Source organism: Leuciscus leuciscus, assembly GCF_965113295.1.
Source record: "Leuciscus leuciscus genome assembly, chromosome: 19".
NCBI lineage: Eukaryota > Metazoa > Chordata > Actinopteri > Cypriniformes > Leuciscidae > Leuciscus > Leuciscus leuciscus.
The window spans coordinates 1,119,545-1,139,544 of record NC_138743.1 but is presented as its reverse complement, the minus strand read 5'-3'; the positions used below and the strand labels follow the sequence as shown (position 1 = coordinate 1,139,544).

Sequence of the window (20,000 nt, the reverse complement as noted above, 5' to 3'; positions counted from 1 at the left end):
CGGTCAAGGAAACTGTCACGTTTTCTATTAAATTTGTGCCCTTATGTCTTGCAAAACAATTTTTAATCCTGCATTTACTTTTCATATGGTATTTTCATACAAGGTTATATTAATAAAAAAAAATAAAAAAAACCTGCAACATGGGCTTTAAGGACTTTAAACAGGTTTTGCTTCATCTGATAAATTATTATTTTGTATTAAATGAAAGAATATCAGTAGTTCTTATGAAACTTTATTCTGGTCTTCTAAACTCATGGATTATTTGAGTTGTTTTGTGATTGAATCATTTGAATTAAAGCATAAAGTATAAAGTCATGATTTTTATATTTTTTTGTAAATCACAGTTTTAAATTGTAAATATTAAGGTTGTTCTGTAAATTTGTTTTACTGTATTTTTACAAAATTATTTGCCAGTTTTCAGCAGTGAACACAAATAATCCTTCATTGCTTCATCTGTCACAACAAATATGAATATGTTAATCCATATTTTCCCTAATCTGCAAGTCTCTTGCTGAAATAATTCATCAATAATAGTCCGGCTGAAATCACTGTTCAGTTAAAATGACATAAATCAAAATTATGACATAAAAGGTCAAAAATGTACATTAAAAGCAAAAATGATTACATACTATGTCATATTTATGAGACGAAAATGTATAATTCTAACATAAAAAGTCAAAATGATGATATGCTAAGAGAAAAATCTGACTTAAAAAGCCATCATTATGACATAAAGATAAAAATTATAACATATAAAGTTAAAATGACAAAAAGTAAAAAATGATGGCATACTACGTCATATTTATGAGATGAAAAGTAATAATTCTAACACAAAGTCAAAATATGATATACTAAGTGTAAATTCTGACATTAAAATTCGAAATTGACATATAATTTAGAGCTTTTATCTTATTATTCTGACTTTTTCTGTCATAAATATATTTACTCGAACACATGTTTAATATGTGTAAAACTACAGATTATACTTCCGCATTTTCCCGCCACGGACAGTCGATCGACAGAGGGTTATTAATACAACAGTTATTGTGAGAGTAGGATTATCACTGATAATACTATGTCTACTATGTCTACAGCATTATGGAAAAACTAGAACACAACTCTTACCTGCGACACATTGACGAAACAGCCGTTTCTCTCCGCGTTTCTCTCCGTGTTTCCCCAGTTTGGCCTAAAACACACTAGTTGTCCAGTTTGAGACGTTGACAACAAAGATGAAAACAAACAGATTTTTCGTCGCGGTTTTCTCTCCGTATTTGCGGTTCTTTGAAGTGCTTTTAAGCCTCTGCCTCGTGAAGCTTCGAAACCTTTGCGAATCGTTTTGTTTCGAACAATAATCGGCTCTGGGTGCGCATGCGCGTATCTGCCAAAGTCACGTGGTTTAAATAAACGCGGCTTCCTTACGCAACTGTTTCAAAACATCAACATTCGCATCTAGAGGTAAAACCATAGACAGTAAAAGAAAAGTAAACCCATGAACCAGTGTCAGTGGTTTTTACGTGACATCAGATCAACTTTATACATTTGTAGCCATTTTTAATTACATATTAGTGTAATAAAAAGGAAGAGTTAGATTGCAATAGGACGGGTTTCAGAAGTAAAAACTCCATTCATTTTCTCCATTGAGAAATTGATTTGTAACAATAACTTTAAAAACAGCCCTACTGTGAGCTATGAGGTTGTTCATTGATAGTATTTGCTTCTGTTGAAGCTGTCAGCCCACATTATTTCAACTTTAGTTTTAAAATAATCATGTTTAACAGCGGAGTTCATGGTGAAAAACTACAGTACCCATGATGCTGTGCAGAAAATTCCACCAATCAGAGTCAAAATAAGCAAAACGCGCCAAAAGATCTCTTTAGCCCCGCCCTCTCTCATGAAGCACTGCGAATGACATAATCGAATCGATCTCCCTACACTCTCAAAATATTTCAATATTTCAATACATAAGTATATTTTGCACAAAAATATATTGTTTATATAAAAAAAAAATTCTAAGCATAGTTTTATATTCCTCCATTGCTTTTAATTGGATTCTGCCGCTTGCAATGCTTCATGGGATTGTAGTTCTTTCCTTCACTAAAGCCGTTAAGTTCACAGTCTTGCGCCTTTATATTTTTGTCCGATTTTCAAATACTTTTTTGCTTCAAATCAGAGTTTGTAATATTATGATTCACCACATAGCTGGTTGGCTTGGTTCATGGCTTATAACAATTTATTTAACAATTACTTTTTTTTAAATCTCTATGGGAGAAATTAATGGAAAAATACTTCCAGAAAAAAATGTTGTTGAAAAAGTGGGCGGGCACTAATGTAAGCCCTCCATAAAAGGGCCTTTTTTTGTTTTCTTTTTGTTTTCTTACCTATTTGGCAAAAGAGAAGACAACAGCCCCTGTACTCCACATTCTACGGTTTATGTGTCTATGTGGTGTGTTTAATATGCTTTAAGACAAACCATGTGTAAGTTCATAAGTCGACACCATTGCTGAGTATTTCCTCCTTAAAACTGCAGTGAACCAAAGACAGTCTCAAACACACGCTTTGAAATCGCTGGTGTTTCTGACGTCACAAACTACCTTGTAACCAATCAGATCAACGTGTGATCGTCAACCAGTGGATCTCTGAGCTGAGTGAGTGAGTGGAGGCGGGGCTCATTTGCATATTCATAGAACTGCGTATAGTAAATGAGGCGAGGGTGTCGAGTTACATTTGATTTGATTTTGATTTGAAATCTTTATTTCGAACATGAAAGAAAAGTATATAAAAATAAAATAAAACAATGTTCAAAAACATTGGACAAAACATTATAATTATTATTTTGTTATCTACATCTATGCACATATACACACATATATATATACTGTATATATATACATATACATACATACATCAAAGTGACCACTAACAAGTATTTATTCATCTAACATCGATTTCTGCACTTATTTAAGCAACAACAACAACAACAAAAAATCAAGGATCACTCCTACCTTCACTACAGTGCTTCTTGATACCTCTTGAAAATCTTCTCTGTATACATTTTTTGAAAAGGAATATGTTAGGGCATTGCTTTAAGTTTTCATCTAGTTTATTCCACAATTTAACTCCGCAGATTAAAAAACATAATCTTTTCCTTGTTGTTCTAAATCTATTCATCTTAAAGTGTCCCCTTCCCCTTAAGTTGTACCCTCCCTCCCTCTCACTGAACATCTTTTGTATATTCCCAGGCAATAACCTATTTCTTACTTTGAACATGAATACTGCAAATTGATATTCAATTTGATCGTGGTATTTTAGTAATCTAGACTGCAAAAATAATGAATTTGTGTGATCCCAAAATCTGACGTTATGAATGATTCTCAAAGCTCTTTTTTGCATTATGACTAGTGTCTGTAGTGAGTGTTGGTAAGTGCTTCCCCAAACCTCTACACAGGGAACAGTAATGATCCGTGCAGGGTGAGAGGGGATGTAAGATCCAGGATGTGCTCAGCTCTAGGACTGCAATGCTTCTGGACAGTTTGTTTCTGATGTATTTTATCATGTGAGGCTTCCAGCAGATCTTTTCATCTATGATCACTCCAAGAAATGTATTTTCATGTACTCTTTCTAAGTTAACCCCCTCTATCTGTATCTGTGCTTGATGATTTGACTTACAGTTTCCAAATACCATGAATGTAGTTTTACTCAAATTTATCGATAACCTGTTGATGTCCAACCATTGTTTTATTTTCTTAAATTCTGAAGTGATTAATTGCAAGAGTTGCTGTAAGCTGTCCCCTGAACCCAATGTGTTTGTATCATCTGCAAATAATACAGAATTCAATACTTCAGATACTCTACAAATATCATTAATATATAATCAAAATAACTTTGGTCCCAGCACTGACCCCTGAGGGACACCACAAGCCATGCCCAGACATTCAGATGAATACTCTCCTATCTTCACAAATGGTGGTCTGTCTCTCAGATAACTACTTACCCAGTTTAGAACTGGTCCCTGATCCCTGATCCCGATTCGTTCCAGTTTACTGATTAATATTTCATGATTTATTGTGTCAAATGCTTTTTTTAGATCAGTGAATACTCCAACTGCATATTTATTTTTGTCTGTGGCGTTTGTGATGTCTTCTGTGAGTTCTGTTAGTGCTAGTGATGTTTTCTAAATCCATATTGACTGTCAGTGAGTAGTTTATTTTTATCTATGAATTTCTCTAATCTGTTGTTAAATAGTTTTTCTATTTTTTTTGTTGAAAGTTGTGGTAGTAGAGAGACAGGCCTGTACTTTGTGGAGTTGTGTCTGTTTCCAGTTTTGTATAGAGGAGTGACTTTTGCTATTTTCATTTTTGTTGGAAATTTGCCAGTTAGAAATGATAAATTGCAGATGTTCGTTAGTGGTTTGGCAATCCCCTCTATTACTTTTTGTATAATTTTTATGTCTCTTTTATGAATGTACATTCAAGCTATTATAAGGCATTAAGTAATTTTTTTAAAGGAAAAAAAGTTTAAATATGTCATTTTGGAGATTAAAGATGAGTTCTAAGGGATACGATGATTGACTACATGGGGGACTTTAAGATTTGCACACTTTAAGTGCAGCAAACACTGATCCCTAACCCTACCCATCACTGTATCCTGTATAAATGAAATAAGCTGCAGACTCAGAGCGGGATTTCTGCTGATGTGGTTTGGGGGGAAATGAATTATGCGACAGTGGTCACGTGGAACAAGTAGGAGCTCTCGGGACATTCCCAGCTTACAAATTAATATTATGTGCTGTTTTTATGAGCTGAAATCTCATAATGGACCCCTTTCACAGACTGTTATTACGAGTTCCCACAGTTATCAACTTTGCAAATCTTGTAAAGTTTTCATATTTTTTTATTTTTTTATTTAAAGGGTCCATTACGGCAAGTACGACATAGCGTGAACCCACCATGCCGCGGTTCCTTTAAGACGCCCCATCTTCGCCGTGATTGGCTGTTACATGCACGTGGTGAGTGTGTGTGTCGCATTGATCATGATGGCGGCTGATCTAGTGCGAGCGTGGAGCGACGAGCAGCTCAAGACTGAAGAAGTGCCGAAGAAAGAGCTCATCAAATTCATCCAGGATAACGGAGCACACTCGGTAGTGTACACACTACTACACACCACAGCTGCGCGCTCCCGCGTACCACTCAACACACAACACGCAACACTGACACTGCGTGCAGAGAGTGTGTGTGGCAGAGGAGTCATGTGTCAAAACAGTCCAAATCAAATGCATGTTCTATATATGTGGAGACAGGGAGAGAGGGGGAGAGGGAGGGAGGGAGGTTCACATATTTACTTATTAATATGTGCGTGCGTCATTATTTCAAACGGTATAAAAACAAGTAATTTATAGAGATACATTTGCATAGCAATGGAAATTAAATGTGCATGATAAAGCAGAATTGTGTGCATTATAGGGTGTTGTGGAATATAAATGATGTGTGTATAGGTTCATATATATGTGTATGTATGTATGTATATGTGTGTGTGTGTGTGTATATATAAATTGATCATCTTGTCATTTGCAGTTTCTAGCTGAACACAAACTTCTTGGAAACATCAAGAATGTGGCAAAGACGGCCAAAAAAGAGCAACTTATTGAAGCGTATAACCAGCTGTTCGAGAGCAAGGTAACAAACACACCGAACATCTCACATTCAACACTATTACAGCCAATAATAATATTCTATTTATAAACGCATAACTATTGTTACAATCACGACCGATAACATTCAATCTTCGCCCATAATCTAAAGAGAAATGAACCTGAAACCGCCAGTAGGTGGCGGCAAATCACTGTCTTAACGAGTGAGTCAATGACTACGTTTACAAGCTGTCAAATATCGGGTTATGGTCGGGTTAAGGTCACTATTTGGGTTTCTGAAACATTGGGAATAACCCGTTTACATGCGTGAGCAGAGAGAGTTACTCCTGTATACATGGAATTTGTAATCAATTGGCAATATCCCGATGTAAACGGCGACGCACGGTTAGCGTCTGGACGTACGGACAACCTTAAGACATAATATGCGTCATTTCCGATTCTTCTTCCTGTATCCAAAGGCAACAACAACAGCAGCAGCACGCGGATAATGAATAGTTCGGGGCAGATAGCGATCACCTTTGTTTGCGCTTTCCTCCTCGCTCCAAAAGTCTGGTGCTGTGCTGCGTCTCGCCATGTTTACCTCTACTTCTGGATTACTTCCGGTATACTGCACGCGGGTTTCTGTATGCGCCGTCCCTACTCAAAAGACCAAGATTCCTTGCGAATAGAACATGATGGGGATATGCCGATACATTTACATTTACATTTATTCATTTAGCTGACGCTTTTATACAAAGCGACTTACAATTGCTATATATGTCAGAGGTCGCACGCCTCTGGAGCAACTAGGGGTTAAGTGTCTTGCTCAGGGACACATTGGTGTCTCACAGTGGATTCGAACCCGGGTCTCTCACACCAAAGGCATGTGTCTTATCCATTGCGCCACTACCACCCCACCCGATACGCGTTTACATGACCAAATATTCGGGTTAGAAAAGGGGTACCCCAGGGATCATATCCGGGTTTTTTTAAAAACCGGGATATGAGCATATCCGGGTTTTTGCCGGTGTTTACATGGCCGTGCGCGACCGGGTTATTGCTAATATTCCGGTTTTGAACGGGTTATTGGCTGCATGTAAACGTAGTCATTGAATCATTCACTCAAACGATTCGTTCAAAACGTTGTGAGCCGATGATTTGTGTTTCTCTCAGAGGTTTAAAGGCACAGAAGTGGAAGTGGTGACAGAAGAGGTTCAAGCTGTTAAAATCCATGACAATCCCAAAGAAATCAAGACAGAGTTGGTGGATGAGGTACTATCTTCATCTTCATCATCATCATCATCATCATCAGAACACACATGAGTGTTGAATCTTCATTGCCTATGTTGTTTACATGCACAACTTTAGTTTCAGTCGGAATGAATTCATTCCTATTGATGAATCTGAATGTAGTGTTTACATGAATGCTGATCATGTGATCGGGTTGATGTGTGTGTTCATATGTCACAAGCTTCAAATCAGAATATATTTTTTGACATGCACGAATATACAGAGTTTCCCGCTGTTTGCACTTAATAACTATTCTCCTACAGTTCTTTATTTGTTTTAAACAGCAGACTTAATATTTATCCATTTCTGGTCATAATTTGGAGATAATGAGCGTATGAGCCGCTGTGCCGCTGCTTATATTCATCACACAGTAAAACTGCCCAAAACCAGTCGTGTGTGGATGAGAGTCTGAAGCCAGCACTGGTGGACCGTTGTCCTGCTCCACTTCACACACGCAGAGAGAGGAGGATTATAGGAGGACGAGACACTCGTTTATACCACACTTTATTCATCAGGAGAACAGCTCGTTCAGCGCGTCATACGTCATTACACTATTTCTACGTCATTCCGCTATTTCTACGTCATTCCGCTATTTCTACGTCATTACGCTATTTCTACATCATTACGCTATTTCTACATCATTGCGCTATTTCTACGTCATTCCACCATTTCTACGTCATTACGCTATTTCTACATCATTACGCAATTTCTACATCATTCCACCATTTCTACGTCATTACGCTATTTCTACATCATTCCACCATTTCTACGTCATTACGCAATTTCTACATCATTCCACCATTTCTACGTCATTGCGCTATTTCTATGTCATTCCACCATTTCTACGTCATTACGCTATTTCTACGTCATTCCACCATTTCTACGTCATTACGCTATTTCTACATCATTCCACCATTTCTACGTCATTCCACCATTTCTACGTCATTCCACCATTTCTACGTCATTACGCTATTTCTACATCATTCCACCATTTCTACGTCATTACGCAATTTCTACATCATTCCACCATTTCTACGTCATTGCGCTATTTCTATGTCATTCCACAATTTCTACGTCATTACGCTATTTCTACGTCATTCCACCATTTCTACGTCATTACGCTATTTCTACATCATTCCACCATTTCTACGTCATTCCACCATTTCTACGTCATTCCACCATTTCTACGTCATTACGCTATTTCTACGTCATTGCGCTATTTCTACTTCATTGCGCTATTTCTACTTCATTCCACCATTTCTACATCATTACGCTATTTCTACGTCATTACGCTATTTCTACGTCATTGCGCTATTTCTACGTCATTCCACCATTTCTACTTCATTCCACCATTTCTACATCATTACGCTATTTCTACGTCATTCCACCATTTCTACGTCATTCCACCATTTCTACGTCATTACGCTATTTCTACATCATTCCACCATTTCTACGTCATTCCACTATTTCTACGTCATTACGCTATTTCTACGTCATTGCGCTATTTCTACTTCATTCCACCATTTCTACATCATTACGCTATTTCTACGTCATTGCGCTATTTCTACATCATTACGCTATTTCTACGTCATTACGCTGATTGAGCTTGTGTGTTTCTCCTCAGGGTCCTCCGAAGTTCACCAAGTCCATCCTGAAGAAAGGAGACAAGACAAACTTCCCGAGGAAGGGAGACACTGTGAGCTGCTGGTACAGCGGGACACTGGAGGACGGGACCGTCTTCGACACCAACATCCCAGCGTGTGAGATATTAATACTGCATGTGTTTTTAAAATGAATTAGACTTATGTTAATGTGTTCTCGGGTCTCAGGGTAATATTTTATCCAATATGCATCCAGTGTTATTTTAGTATCATTGAGCTACTATTATAGTTTTTATTTATGTTTTGCACATTATTAAACATTATTGGAAATTTGCATTTTAATAATATTTAATAAAAACATTTTTTTTACATTTTATGTTTTTAAAGTTTTAGGAATTTATGTCTATATAGTTTTTATTAATATTTTATTTTAATTATTTTTCATACTTTGTTTTCACTTTTATTTAATTTTTATTTAATTTTGTGTTTTTGTCATTTTGTCTATAATATTTGTATTATTATGTTCATTTTTAGTCTTAATTTGTTTTCATATTTTGTTATAATTTTTATTTTAGGTTTAATTTTAAATTTGTGTGTTTTTGTCATTTTGTATTAATATTTTGTTAATTCATTTTTAGTGTTAATTAGTTTTATATTTTCTGTTTTTATTTTAATTTTAAAGTTTTGGGTGTTGTCATTTTTATTAGTTTTTTAATGTATATATATTTTGTATTAATATTTTGTTTTAATTCGTTTTTATATTTTCTGTTTTCATTTTATTTATTTTTTAAATGTCTATATAATTCGTATTAATTTTTATTTCATTTTTTCCACGAAAAAAGTTTGAGAACCACTAGAGAGTCGCTGTAAATCATCTTTAGTTTGATTCTCTTCTGTTGTTCCAGCTGCAAAGAAGAAGAAACAGTCCAAACCGCTGAGCTTCAAGGTCGGACTGGGCCGAGTGATTCGAGGGGTGAGTCACGATTCATTAGTGATTCGAGGGGTGAGTCACGATGCATTAGTGATTCAAGGGGTGAGTCATGATTCATTAGTGATTCAAAGGGTGAGTCATGATTCATTAGTTATCTGAGGGGTGAGTCACGATTCATTAGTGATTCGAGGGGTGAGTCACGATTCATTAGTGATTAGAGGGGTGAGTTACGATTCATTAGTGATCCGAGGGGTGAGTCACGATTCATTAGTGATCCGAGGGGTGAGTCACGATTCATTAGTGATTCGAGGGGTGAGTCACGATTCATTAGTGATTCGAGGGGTGAGTCACGATTCATTAGTGATTCGAGGGGTGAGTCACGATTCATTAGTTATCTGAGGGGTGAGTCATGATTCATTAGTGATCCGAGGGGTGAGTCACAATTCTTTAGTGATTCAAAGGGTGAGTCATGATTCATTAGTTATCTGAGGGGTGAGTCATGATTCATTAGTGATTCAAAGGGTGAGTCATGATTCATTAGTTATCTGAGGGGTGAGTCACGATTCATTAGTGATTCGAGGGGTGAGTTACGATTCATTAGTGATCCGAGGGGTGAGTCACGATTCATTAGTGATTCGAGGGGTGAGTTACGATTCATTAGTGATCCGAGGGGTGAGTCACGATTCATTAGTGATTAGAGGGGTGAGTTACGATTCATTAGTGATTCAAGGGGTGAGTCACGATTCATTAGTGATTAGAGGGGTGAGTCACGATTTGAGATTCATTAGTGATCTGTATGATTCATTGATCACCAGAGATCCTCAGATGACTGTGTGTGTGTGTGTGTGTGTGCAGTGGGATGAAGGTGTGCTGACGATGAGTAAAGGTGAGACGGCGCGGTTGGAGATCGAGTCGGATTGGGCGTACGGGAGGAAAGGCCTTCCAGATTCAAAGTATCCTTCGTTAAACGTCTCACTAATTGATTATTTGATCATGTTCTTCAGGCTGATGATGAAATCGTTACTCTGGCCTTAACCATTATTACCCAGAATCCCACCGAACGCTAAGCTGATATTTGAGGTGGAGCTGGTGGCTATTGATTGATCATTTCAGTCGATCGACGGGAACCACGTGACGGAGGTTTAGAGGGGACGGAGGTTTAGAGGGAACGTTTGTTTAGACATGTTCATTATTAATCACAAGATATTCAGCCTGACAAAGAGAAGTTTTCTGACTATTTTTGCATGATTGTAAAGCTGCAATAAAGACAAACCCTGAACACTGTGTTGTGTGCCGTTCTTACACATCCAGCTCTTAATAACTAAAACTTATCAAGAACTGTATTTTATATATACTAGTGCAAAATGCCCGTGCAAAATCAGTTTTTGAGTTTTTTTAGTAATTGTTGGTTTGGTGTGTTTGAGTGCTCATTGTTACAATTACACAGCAAAAGTTCAGTGACATTTTTATTTGTGCATGGTAGAAAGCACACAGTGAACTCTGAGAAAACGCTATGCTTGAGCAAACAGTGTGTGAATAGGCTACTATAAATGATGGCTGTGAAAGAGACTGTGAATGCATTGAATAGGATATGTTTAGTTGGTGAATACACAGTATGAAATGTAATATTCAGAAGTAAACAGCATAGCTGACTTACAGATTCAGTTAACATCCACAAATGAATAAGCGCGTCGATTCAGGGAGCAGTGCAAAGTGCCCGTACAAAATCAGTTTTTGTGAGCAGATCGCCGTCAAAAAAGTTCAGGAGATTTTTCTTAGCGATGGCTGATTTCAACAGTTTCAATATGATAAAAAATAACTTTTATATTGATTCAATGGATTAATTGCATTTTGAAAAAAAAGTGTCATGAATTTATTGCATTTTTTGGGGGGGAAATAATCCGTTTTTATAATAAATCTTTGAAAATCAAAATCTGGATTTTAATTTTTTATGTTATTATAACCTAAAGATGCTATGTGAAAGTTTGAAACAGAAAATAGTGGTTTTCATCTTGCCACTTTCTTGGTAAAGAAAACACATTTTTACTCATATTAATCAAAATGGATTTATCACGTTTTGGAACCAAACTATAATATTCAGAAGTAAACAGTGTCGCTGACAGAGTGTTTATGTCAGAATGTTTATTTTTAAACCACAACCTTCTAAGTGCTTCTTTTACCGATATATATCTTTAGCATTTCTAATCCAAACAACGTCAAACTTGGCACTGCACTTACTCGTGCCCGTAGCGAGACACCTGTCAAGTTTGAAATCCATCGGACTAATGGTTCGAGAGATATGCGAGAGATATGCGCGTCTGCGTGGCGTTTTCTATGTCTTTGCACAGAAGCGTGTCTGATGCGGTGCTGCTACAATGAGGGCTATTTCGGGAGTTGGTCGAAATATAGAGTTAGAAATATAGGAGTGTTAGAAATATAGGGGAGAGAGTTGTGGAGGCCTATAATTCATGTTAAACATAAATATATAGCCTACTGATACAGCAAAGACTACGTCGGCAGTATTGACAAAATAGGCTACAGAATATTTCATTCTGTATTGACAGATGCAATATTTGAATATCGATAATTATTATTATGTAATAAGATAATGATAAAGCTTCGTGATAAGCCTCATTGGTTATATATTCGACATATGGGTAGAGAGTTGTGGAAGGCCTATACTTCATGTTAAACACATAAATATAACTTATAGCAGCAAAGACAATTAACGTCGGCATTGACGGCAAAAGGCTACAGAATATTTCGTTTTGTATTGACAGGTGCAATATTTTGAAAATCGATAATATTATCTGCATTTGTCTCGAGCCGCGTCTGAGACGTGAGCGTCTCAACAGGCAGTGTGCAAACTCTAACCTGTTCACATGGGAGCCGAAATAAAAACGGACACGCCACGCAGCTGAGCTGATGGAGATTTGCCGTTCGATCGGTAAGATAGTTAACCTCGTTTAAGCCTGCATAGCCATTCCTACTAACGTTACTACTACTATTTAACATATTAAACATCACATAGTCACAGGCTAACTTCAGCGCGCATGGCACAGTAATAAAGAAGTAAACAGCGTAGCTTTAAATAAACATTATTAAGAAGTAAACAGTGTGACTTACCGATTCAGTTAACATCCAGAGAGTGTGTGTTTGTTTATTTTTAAACCACAGCCCATTATGTCAGAATGTTTATTTTTAAACCACAACCTTTTAAAAATGATATATTTAACGATATCTTTAGCATTTCTCACCCAAACAACGTCAAACTTGGCACTGCACTTTCTCGTTCCCGTGGCAAGACACCTGTCAAATTTCAAATCCATCGGACTAACGGTTCGAGAGATATGTGGTTAACAGACATACACACACACAGACAGACAGACGTTTCTGTAATTTATATATATATATATATATATAGTATGTGTATATATAGTTATAACTCTATAGATATAAATATCAATCCGGTTTATAGTTGTAAATCTGAATCTACACTCACCTAAAGGATTATTAGGAACACCTGTTCAATTTCTCATTAATGCAATTATCTAATCAACCAATCACATGGCAGTTGCTTCAATGCATTTAGGGGTGTGGTCCTGGTCAAGACAATCTCCTGAACTCCAAACTGAATGTCAGAATGGGAAAGAAAGGTGATTTAAGCAATTTTGAGCGTGGCATGGTTGTTGGTGCCAGACGGGCCGGTCTGAGTATTTCACAATCTGCTCAGTTACTGGGATTTTCACGCACAACCATTTCTAGGGTTTACAAAGAATGGTGTGAAAAGGGAAAAACATCCAGTATGCGGCAGTCCTGTGGGCGAAAATGCCTTGTTGATGCTAGAGGTCAGAGGAGAATGGGCCGACTGATTCAAGCTGATAGAAGAGCAACTTTGACTGAAATAACCACTCGTTACAACCGAGCAGAGGTGGGAGTAAGTCACACATGTGCAAGTCACAAGTAAGTCTCAAGTCTTAACCTTCAAGTCTCAAGCAAGTCCGAGTCAATTTTGTGAAAAGCAAGTCAAGTCAAGTCAAGTCACTGCTTTATGTCAAGCAAGTCAAGTCAAGTCGTAGCTTGGGTCACAAGTCACTGGCAAGTCATACAAACGTTTGATGATTTCACTGAATTTACATATTAAAATAAGTTAAAACTACATAAGCTGTGGACTATGGTTTTATTTGCAACATTTTTTTAAAATATGGATTTCCACATACAGCTGAGTGGTTACTACAATAATAAAAAATAAAAAATAAATAAAATAAAAAAAAACTACATAGCCTAAAATGTAAATGTAACTGAAATTAGGCCAACATTAAAGCATGAAAAATAAATATGCCTCAAACATTGCAGAAGACCATTAAAATGTATTAAACAATTCACAATTTAAGTATAATGTTCCTATGGCATTCTTCAAACTGGCATCCCCTTTATGGAACATGAACACATCCCAACAAGTTAGATCTTTCCTTTTTAACAAAAGAATAACAAGAAAAAAACAGTAATAATTGAATTGACACAAAACTTACACCTGTCAATCAGGTGGACACAAAACTTACACCTGTCAATCAGGTGGACACAAAACTTACACCTGTCAATCAGGTGGACACAAAACTTACACCTGTCAATCAGGTGGACACAAAACTTACACCTGTCAATCAGGTGGATTGACTATTGTACATTATTAATCTGTGTGAGTGAGTGATTTATTAATATTTGTGAATGAATGTGTGTGCATGTGTATGTGTGAAAAGTGTATTGTTTGCATGTCCATGGTTGTGTTTGACTGTGTGTGTGTGTGTGTGTGTGTGTGTGTGTGTGTGTGTGTGTGTGTGTGTGTGTGTGTGTGTGTGTGTGTGTGTGTGTGTGTGAGAGAGAGAGAGAGAGAGAGAGAGGTGATTTGATTGAGTGTGATTGATTCATTAATATTTGTGAGTGAAAGTGTGTGCGTGTGTATGAGTGAAGAGTGTATTGTTTGTTTGCATGTGTGCATGGTTGTGCTTGCAAGTTTGAATTTTTGTTTTGTGTATTTGTGTATGCATGGTTCGGTTCGAAAGTCTGTATGTTTTTTTTCTTTTTGTGTAGGTGTCTTTTTACAATCTTTTAGTGGTATTAACTAGCGATTTCTTTTTACTTACTCTATGCCCTATATACTAGCGGTATAAGCTAAACAGTTTTTAGAGATAAAACTCTTTACATTCGATTATCATGAAAACAAATCCCAGAGAACGGTAGACTGTACCAATGCATTATTAATTATTATTAAATTACAGTAAAAAAAAAATTATATTTCTTTTAACATTCAAGTCAACCCTGGGATAGCAGACTATATTGGTAGCATATAACTAGACAGTACAAAGGGATGCATGCAGGTAAGAAAAACTGGAATATGGCATATTTTAACATATTTTAACCCGATTTTCATTTTCAAGAAAATATTTTTTCTCTGTGCTTTTGAATGTAATGGATTATTCAGATCATTAAAAAAATCATTAATCCAAGGCACTCTAATATTATTAAAAAATATATAGAAAGCCTTTATTTCATCATGGCTTTAATATTTTAAAATCAGGTGACAAGTACTTGCACAACTATGCGTTGTGGCTAATGAGCCTTTGTCAGGGTGTGTGACCAAAGCCCCTTTTACACAGAGATTCCGGAAAATACACGGATAAAGTGACCCAAGATTTGACCCGGGTTCGTTTGATTTAGGTTCATTCACACTGCCAGTGATTTTCCGGAATCAGAGATTGCGTTCACACACAACCCCTAAAGACATGTAATGTCTTAGCAGCGTCTTAAGTTTGCTTATGAGCTGCGATCTCTCTCTCTCTCCACGCTTGTGCATTTTTTTTTCTTTCTCTGATTCGATCATAAACTTGCGCATTACGTACCGTTTCACAGCTGGCGAACGATCCCGCGCTTCAGCGTCATCACTACGACACTGCATTATTACGGCTTTTGTTCACACAGCGCGCGTTCCTGCTGCGTCACGTGATTGTTGCGGTGCGTTCAAATACAGATATTTATTTTTAAAAAGACAAGTTATTTCGAGTCATTTACCTCAAGTCCGAGTCAAGTCTCAAGTCATGAATATCAAGTCAAAGTCAAGTCAAGTCTTTTATTAATATTTGTCAAGCAAGTCTCAAGTCCTAAAATTTGCGACTTAAGTCTGACTCGAGTCAAGTCATATGACTCGAGTCCCCCATCTCTGCAACCGAGGTATGCAGCAAAGCATTTGTGAAGCCACAACACGCACAACCTTGAGGCGGATGGGCTACAACAGCAGAAGACCCCACCGGGTACCACTCATCTCCACTACAATTTGCACGAGCTCACCAAAATTGGACAGTTGAAGACTGGAAAAATGTTGCCTGGTCTGATGAGTCTCGATTTCTGTTGAGACATTCAGATGGTAGAGTCAGAATTTGGCATAAACAGAATGAGAACATGGATCCATCATGCCTTGTTACCACTGTGCAGGCTGGTGGTGGTGGTGTAATGGTGTGGGGGATGTTTTCTTGGCACACTTTAGGCCCCTTAGTGCCAATTGGGCATCGTTTAAATGCCACAGCCTACCTGAGCATTGTTTCTGACCATGTCCATCCCTTTATGACCACCATGTACCCATCCTCTGATGGCTACTTCCAGCAGGATAATGCACCATGTCACAAAGCTCGAATCATTTCAAATTGGTTTCTTGAACATGACAATGAGTTCACTGTACTAAAATGGCCCCCACAGTCACCAGATGGCACTTGGTGTTTTAAGCCCCCAACGGCGCCTTCCAGGCAGCGAGGGGATGGGTAGGTTTAAGGTTGAGGGTAGGGTTAGCTGCCTCTAAGGAGCCATTGGGGGCCTAAAACACCATAGAGCGTCACCAGATCTCAACCCAATAGAGCATCTTTGGGATGTGGTGGAACGGGAGCTTCGTGCCCTGGATGTGCATCCCACAAATCTCCATCAACTGCAAGATGCTATCCTATCAATATGGGCCAACATTTCTAAAGAATGCTTTCAGCACCTTGTTGAATCAATGCCACGTAGAATTAAGGCAGTTCTGAAGGCGAAAGGGGGTCAAACACAGTATTAGTATGGTGTTCCTAATAATCCTTTAGGTGAGTGTATAGTTTATATAGTATTTACATTTATATATTCAGAGTTATAACTATATATTCAGGATTTAAAAATATATATTCTGACAAATACTGAGATTTATATTTCTATATTTAGAGTTATAATTATATTCAGGATTTGTATTTATATATTGTTATAACTATATATTCAGGATTTACTTTTATATATTCAGGATTTACTTTTATATATTCAGAGTTATAACTATATATTCAGGATTTACCTTTATATGTTCAGAGTTATAAGTATATGTTCAGGATTTACTTTTATATATTCAGAGTTATAACTATATATTCAGGATTTACTTTTATATGTTCAGAGTTATAACTCTATATTCAGGATTTACTTTTATATATTCAGAGTTATAACTATATATTCAGGATTTACTTTTATATGTTCAGAGTTATAAGTATATGTTCAGGATTTACTTTTATATATTCAGAGTTATAACTATATATTCAGGATTTACTTTTATATGTTCAGAGTTATAACTATATATTCAGGATTTACTTTTATATATTCAGAGTTATAACTATATATTCAGGATTTACTTTTATAAGTTCAGAGTTATAACTATATATTCAGGATTTACTTTTATATATTCAGGATTTACTTTTATATATTCAGAGTTATAACTATATATTCAGGATTTACTTTTATATATTCAGGATTTACTTTTATATATTCAGAGTTATAACTATATATTCAGGATTTACTTTTATATATTCAGGATTTACTTTTATATATTCAGAGTTATAACTATATATTCAGGATTTACTTTTATATATTCAGGATTTACTTTTATATATTCAGAGTTATAACTATATATTCAGGATTTACTTTTATATATTCAGGATTTACTTTTATATGTTCAGAGTTATAACTATATATTCAGGATTTACTTTTATATATTCAGAGTTATAACTATACATTCAGGATTTACTTTTATATGTTCAGAGTTATAACTATATATTCAGGATTTACTTTTATATATTCAGGATTTACTTTTATATATTCAGAGTTATAACTATATATTCAGGATTTACTTTTATATATTCAGGATTTACTTTTATATATTCAGAGTTATAACTATATATTCAGGATTTACTTTTATATATTCAGGATTTACTTTTATATGTTCAGAGTTATAAGTATATGTTCAGGATTTACTTTTATATATTCAGAGTTATAACTATTCAGGATTTACTTTTATATATTCAGAGTTATAACTATATTCAGGATTTACTTTTATATGTTCAGAGTTATAACTATATATTCAGGATTTACTTTTATATATTCAGGATTTACTTTTATATATTCAGAGTTATAACTATATATTCAGGATTTACTTTTATATATTCAGGATTTACTTTTATATATTCAGGATTTACTTTTATATATTTAGAGTTATAACTATATACTCAGGATTTACATTCATATATTCAGTTATAACTATATTCAGGATTTACTTTTATATATTCAGAGTTATAACTATATATTCAGGATTTACTTTTATATATTCAGGATGTACTTTTATATATTTAGAGTTATAACTATATATTCAGGATTTACTTTTATATATTCAGGATTTACTTTTATATATTTAGAGTTATAACTATATACTCAGGATTTACATTTATATATTCAGTTATAACTATATATTCAGGATTTACATTTAAATATTTTTATAACTATATATTCAGGATTTGTTTTTATGTATTCAGAGTTTTATAGCTATATACTAGTATTTACATTTATATATTCAGTTAAAACTACATTCAGATTTACATTTAAATATTCAGCATTTATAAATATATATTCTGACATAACTATATACTTGGATTTACATTTATATATTCAGGCTTATAAATAGATATTCAGATTTGTATCTATATATTCACAATTTACATATAATTATTTCTTGTTTGGCCTCCCATTATATGTGTGTATGTGTAAATATATATGAAGAGTTCAGATGCAAAAGCCTCTGAGTGCCATCTGAAATTTTCTTCTAGAATGATCATTTTTATCAAGCTCGTATATTTAAGTTCAATAATTTCACTTAAATGGCAATGAAAATGACCTATTAATTGTCATTTAAGTGAAATTACTTAAATGTATGAGTTTGATAAAAATGATTCTAGAAGAAAATTTCAGATGGCACTTACAGGCTTTTGCATCTGAACTCTTCATATATATGTGTGTGCGCATGCATGTATTTTCCATAAATCTGTGATTGCACTTCAATGTTTCCTTATATACACACACACACACATCACATGACATGCACAGTAAGCCTGAATGAAGGAGACCGTCTCAGCTCAAGCATCTTTATTGTGAGCACATGTTCCTCCAGAGAGAGTGTGTGTCAGTGATGAACATGATCAACACAGGGTTTAGGAGTTGGCATTGGGACCCTTCTTCTTCCCGAATGTGGGAACCACGTTAACGAAGCGACGGTTGTACTGGATGCGACGCTTGGCGCGGCCCGTCTTCTTCTTCTTCTTCTCCTGTTTGTCCACCTACACACACACACACACCTGGAGTTAGCCAACAGAACTGCATCTGAGACTACAGCAAATACATTTGATTTCAGAATAATAATAAACACTCGACTCACTTTGGGTGTCTGTCCTCTTACTTTACCGGCACGAGCCAGAGATCCGTGAACTTTACCTGAACACACACACACACACACACACACACATTACAACTGAGAACATTCAGGGCTGGGTTTCCCGAAACCTCCTTAACGCTCCGTCGTTCTTCAGTTACACCTTAAGCTGTACCTTATCGTTAATACGTGTTTCCCGAAGCGTTCTTAGTTAAGAATACCTTCTGTAAGTCATGTGTTCGTGAGGCTGGTCTGGACCACTCTTAGCTTTACCTCATCACTGTTGATCTCAGTCTATATGAATATAACTCTGCAGTTTTAATACAGCCAGACCGTGCTCAGTTAGGCTAACTCAAGTGTTTTCATGCAAAGAACAAAATTGTCATTACACTGATTGTTGTTAGATTTTTTATTATATTATTATAGCCTACAATATTATTAATTTAATTAAAGAGCGCTTGTAAAGGCCAGTGAAAGCACAGGCTACTGTCAGTTAAGTCCTATTCAGATGCTAATATTGTTTCTCATGGGCTCGTCCGGTATTATAAACATTTACAGGGGTAAGTCTGTGATTTAGTGCCGTCCGAATCCATAATATCAGTGTTTTTCTCACCCAACCCGCGTAAAGATCCCCGGCCAAATTAGTACCTCCTGTTTCTGACAAACAGGTCGTGTGGGGATTGAATTGCGTCTGAATCCGCATCTCTGAGTTTTCAAGAAGAGATTCAAAACCCACTGTTTAAACCCTGTTTGATCACTGCAGGGCACCGTACGTCAGATGCACACTTATCACTGAAA

The 20,000-nt window shown here is 36.0% G+C and overlaps 2 protein-coding genes and 1 long non-coding RNA gene across 3 annotated transcripts in view; 2 read left to right on the top strand and 1 right to left on the bottom strand.

Moving 5' to 3' along the window:
• The window catches only part of LOC309482160, a 225,253-nt gene that overhangs the window by 201,959 nt on the left and 3,294 nt on the right, over nt 1–20,000 (top strand). The gene's annotated exons all lie outside the window — the stretch shown is intronic.
• Nucleotides 4,984–10,730, top strand: fkbp3 (FKBP prolyl isomerase 3). Its single transcript, XM_082146588.1, has 7 exons — nt 4,984–5,140; nt 5,574–5,675; nt 6,803–6,901; nt 8,544–8,679; nt 9,426–9,493; nt 10,307–10,404; nt 10,501–10,730. The coding sequence occupies exons 1-7, from the start codon at nt 5,000–5,002 to the stop codon at nt 10,553–10,555; spliced, it is 699 nt and encodes a 232-aa protein (XP_082002714.1). The 5' UTR covers nt 4,984–4,999; the 3' UTR covers nt 10,556–10,730.
• faua (FAU ubiquitin like and ribosomal protein S30 fusion a) overlaps nt 18,905–20,000 on the bottom strand; it is a 4,431-nt gene continuing 3,335 nt past the window's right edge. The window contains exons 4-5 of the mRNA XM_082147354.1: nt 19,209–19,264; nt 18,905–19,110 (exon numbers count right to left, since the gene is read on the bottom strand). Of these exons, the coding sequence (XP_082003480.1) occupies nt 18,985–19,110; nt 19,209–19,264 (182 nt within the window). The 3' untranslated portion in view covers nt 18,905–18,984. The remainder of the gene's footprint in view (nt 19,111–19,208; nt 19,265–20,000) is intronic.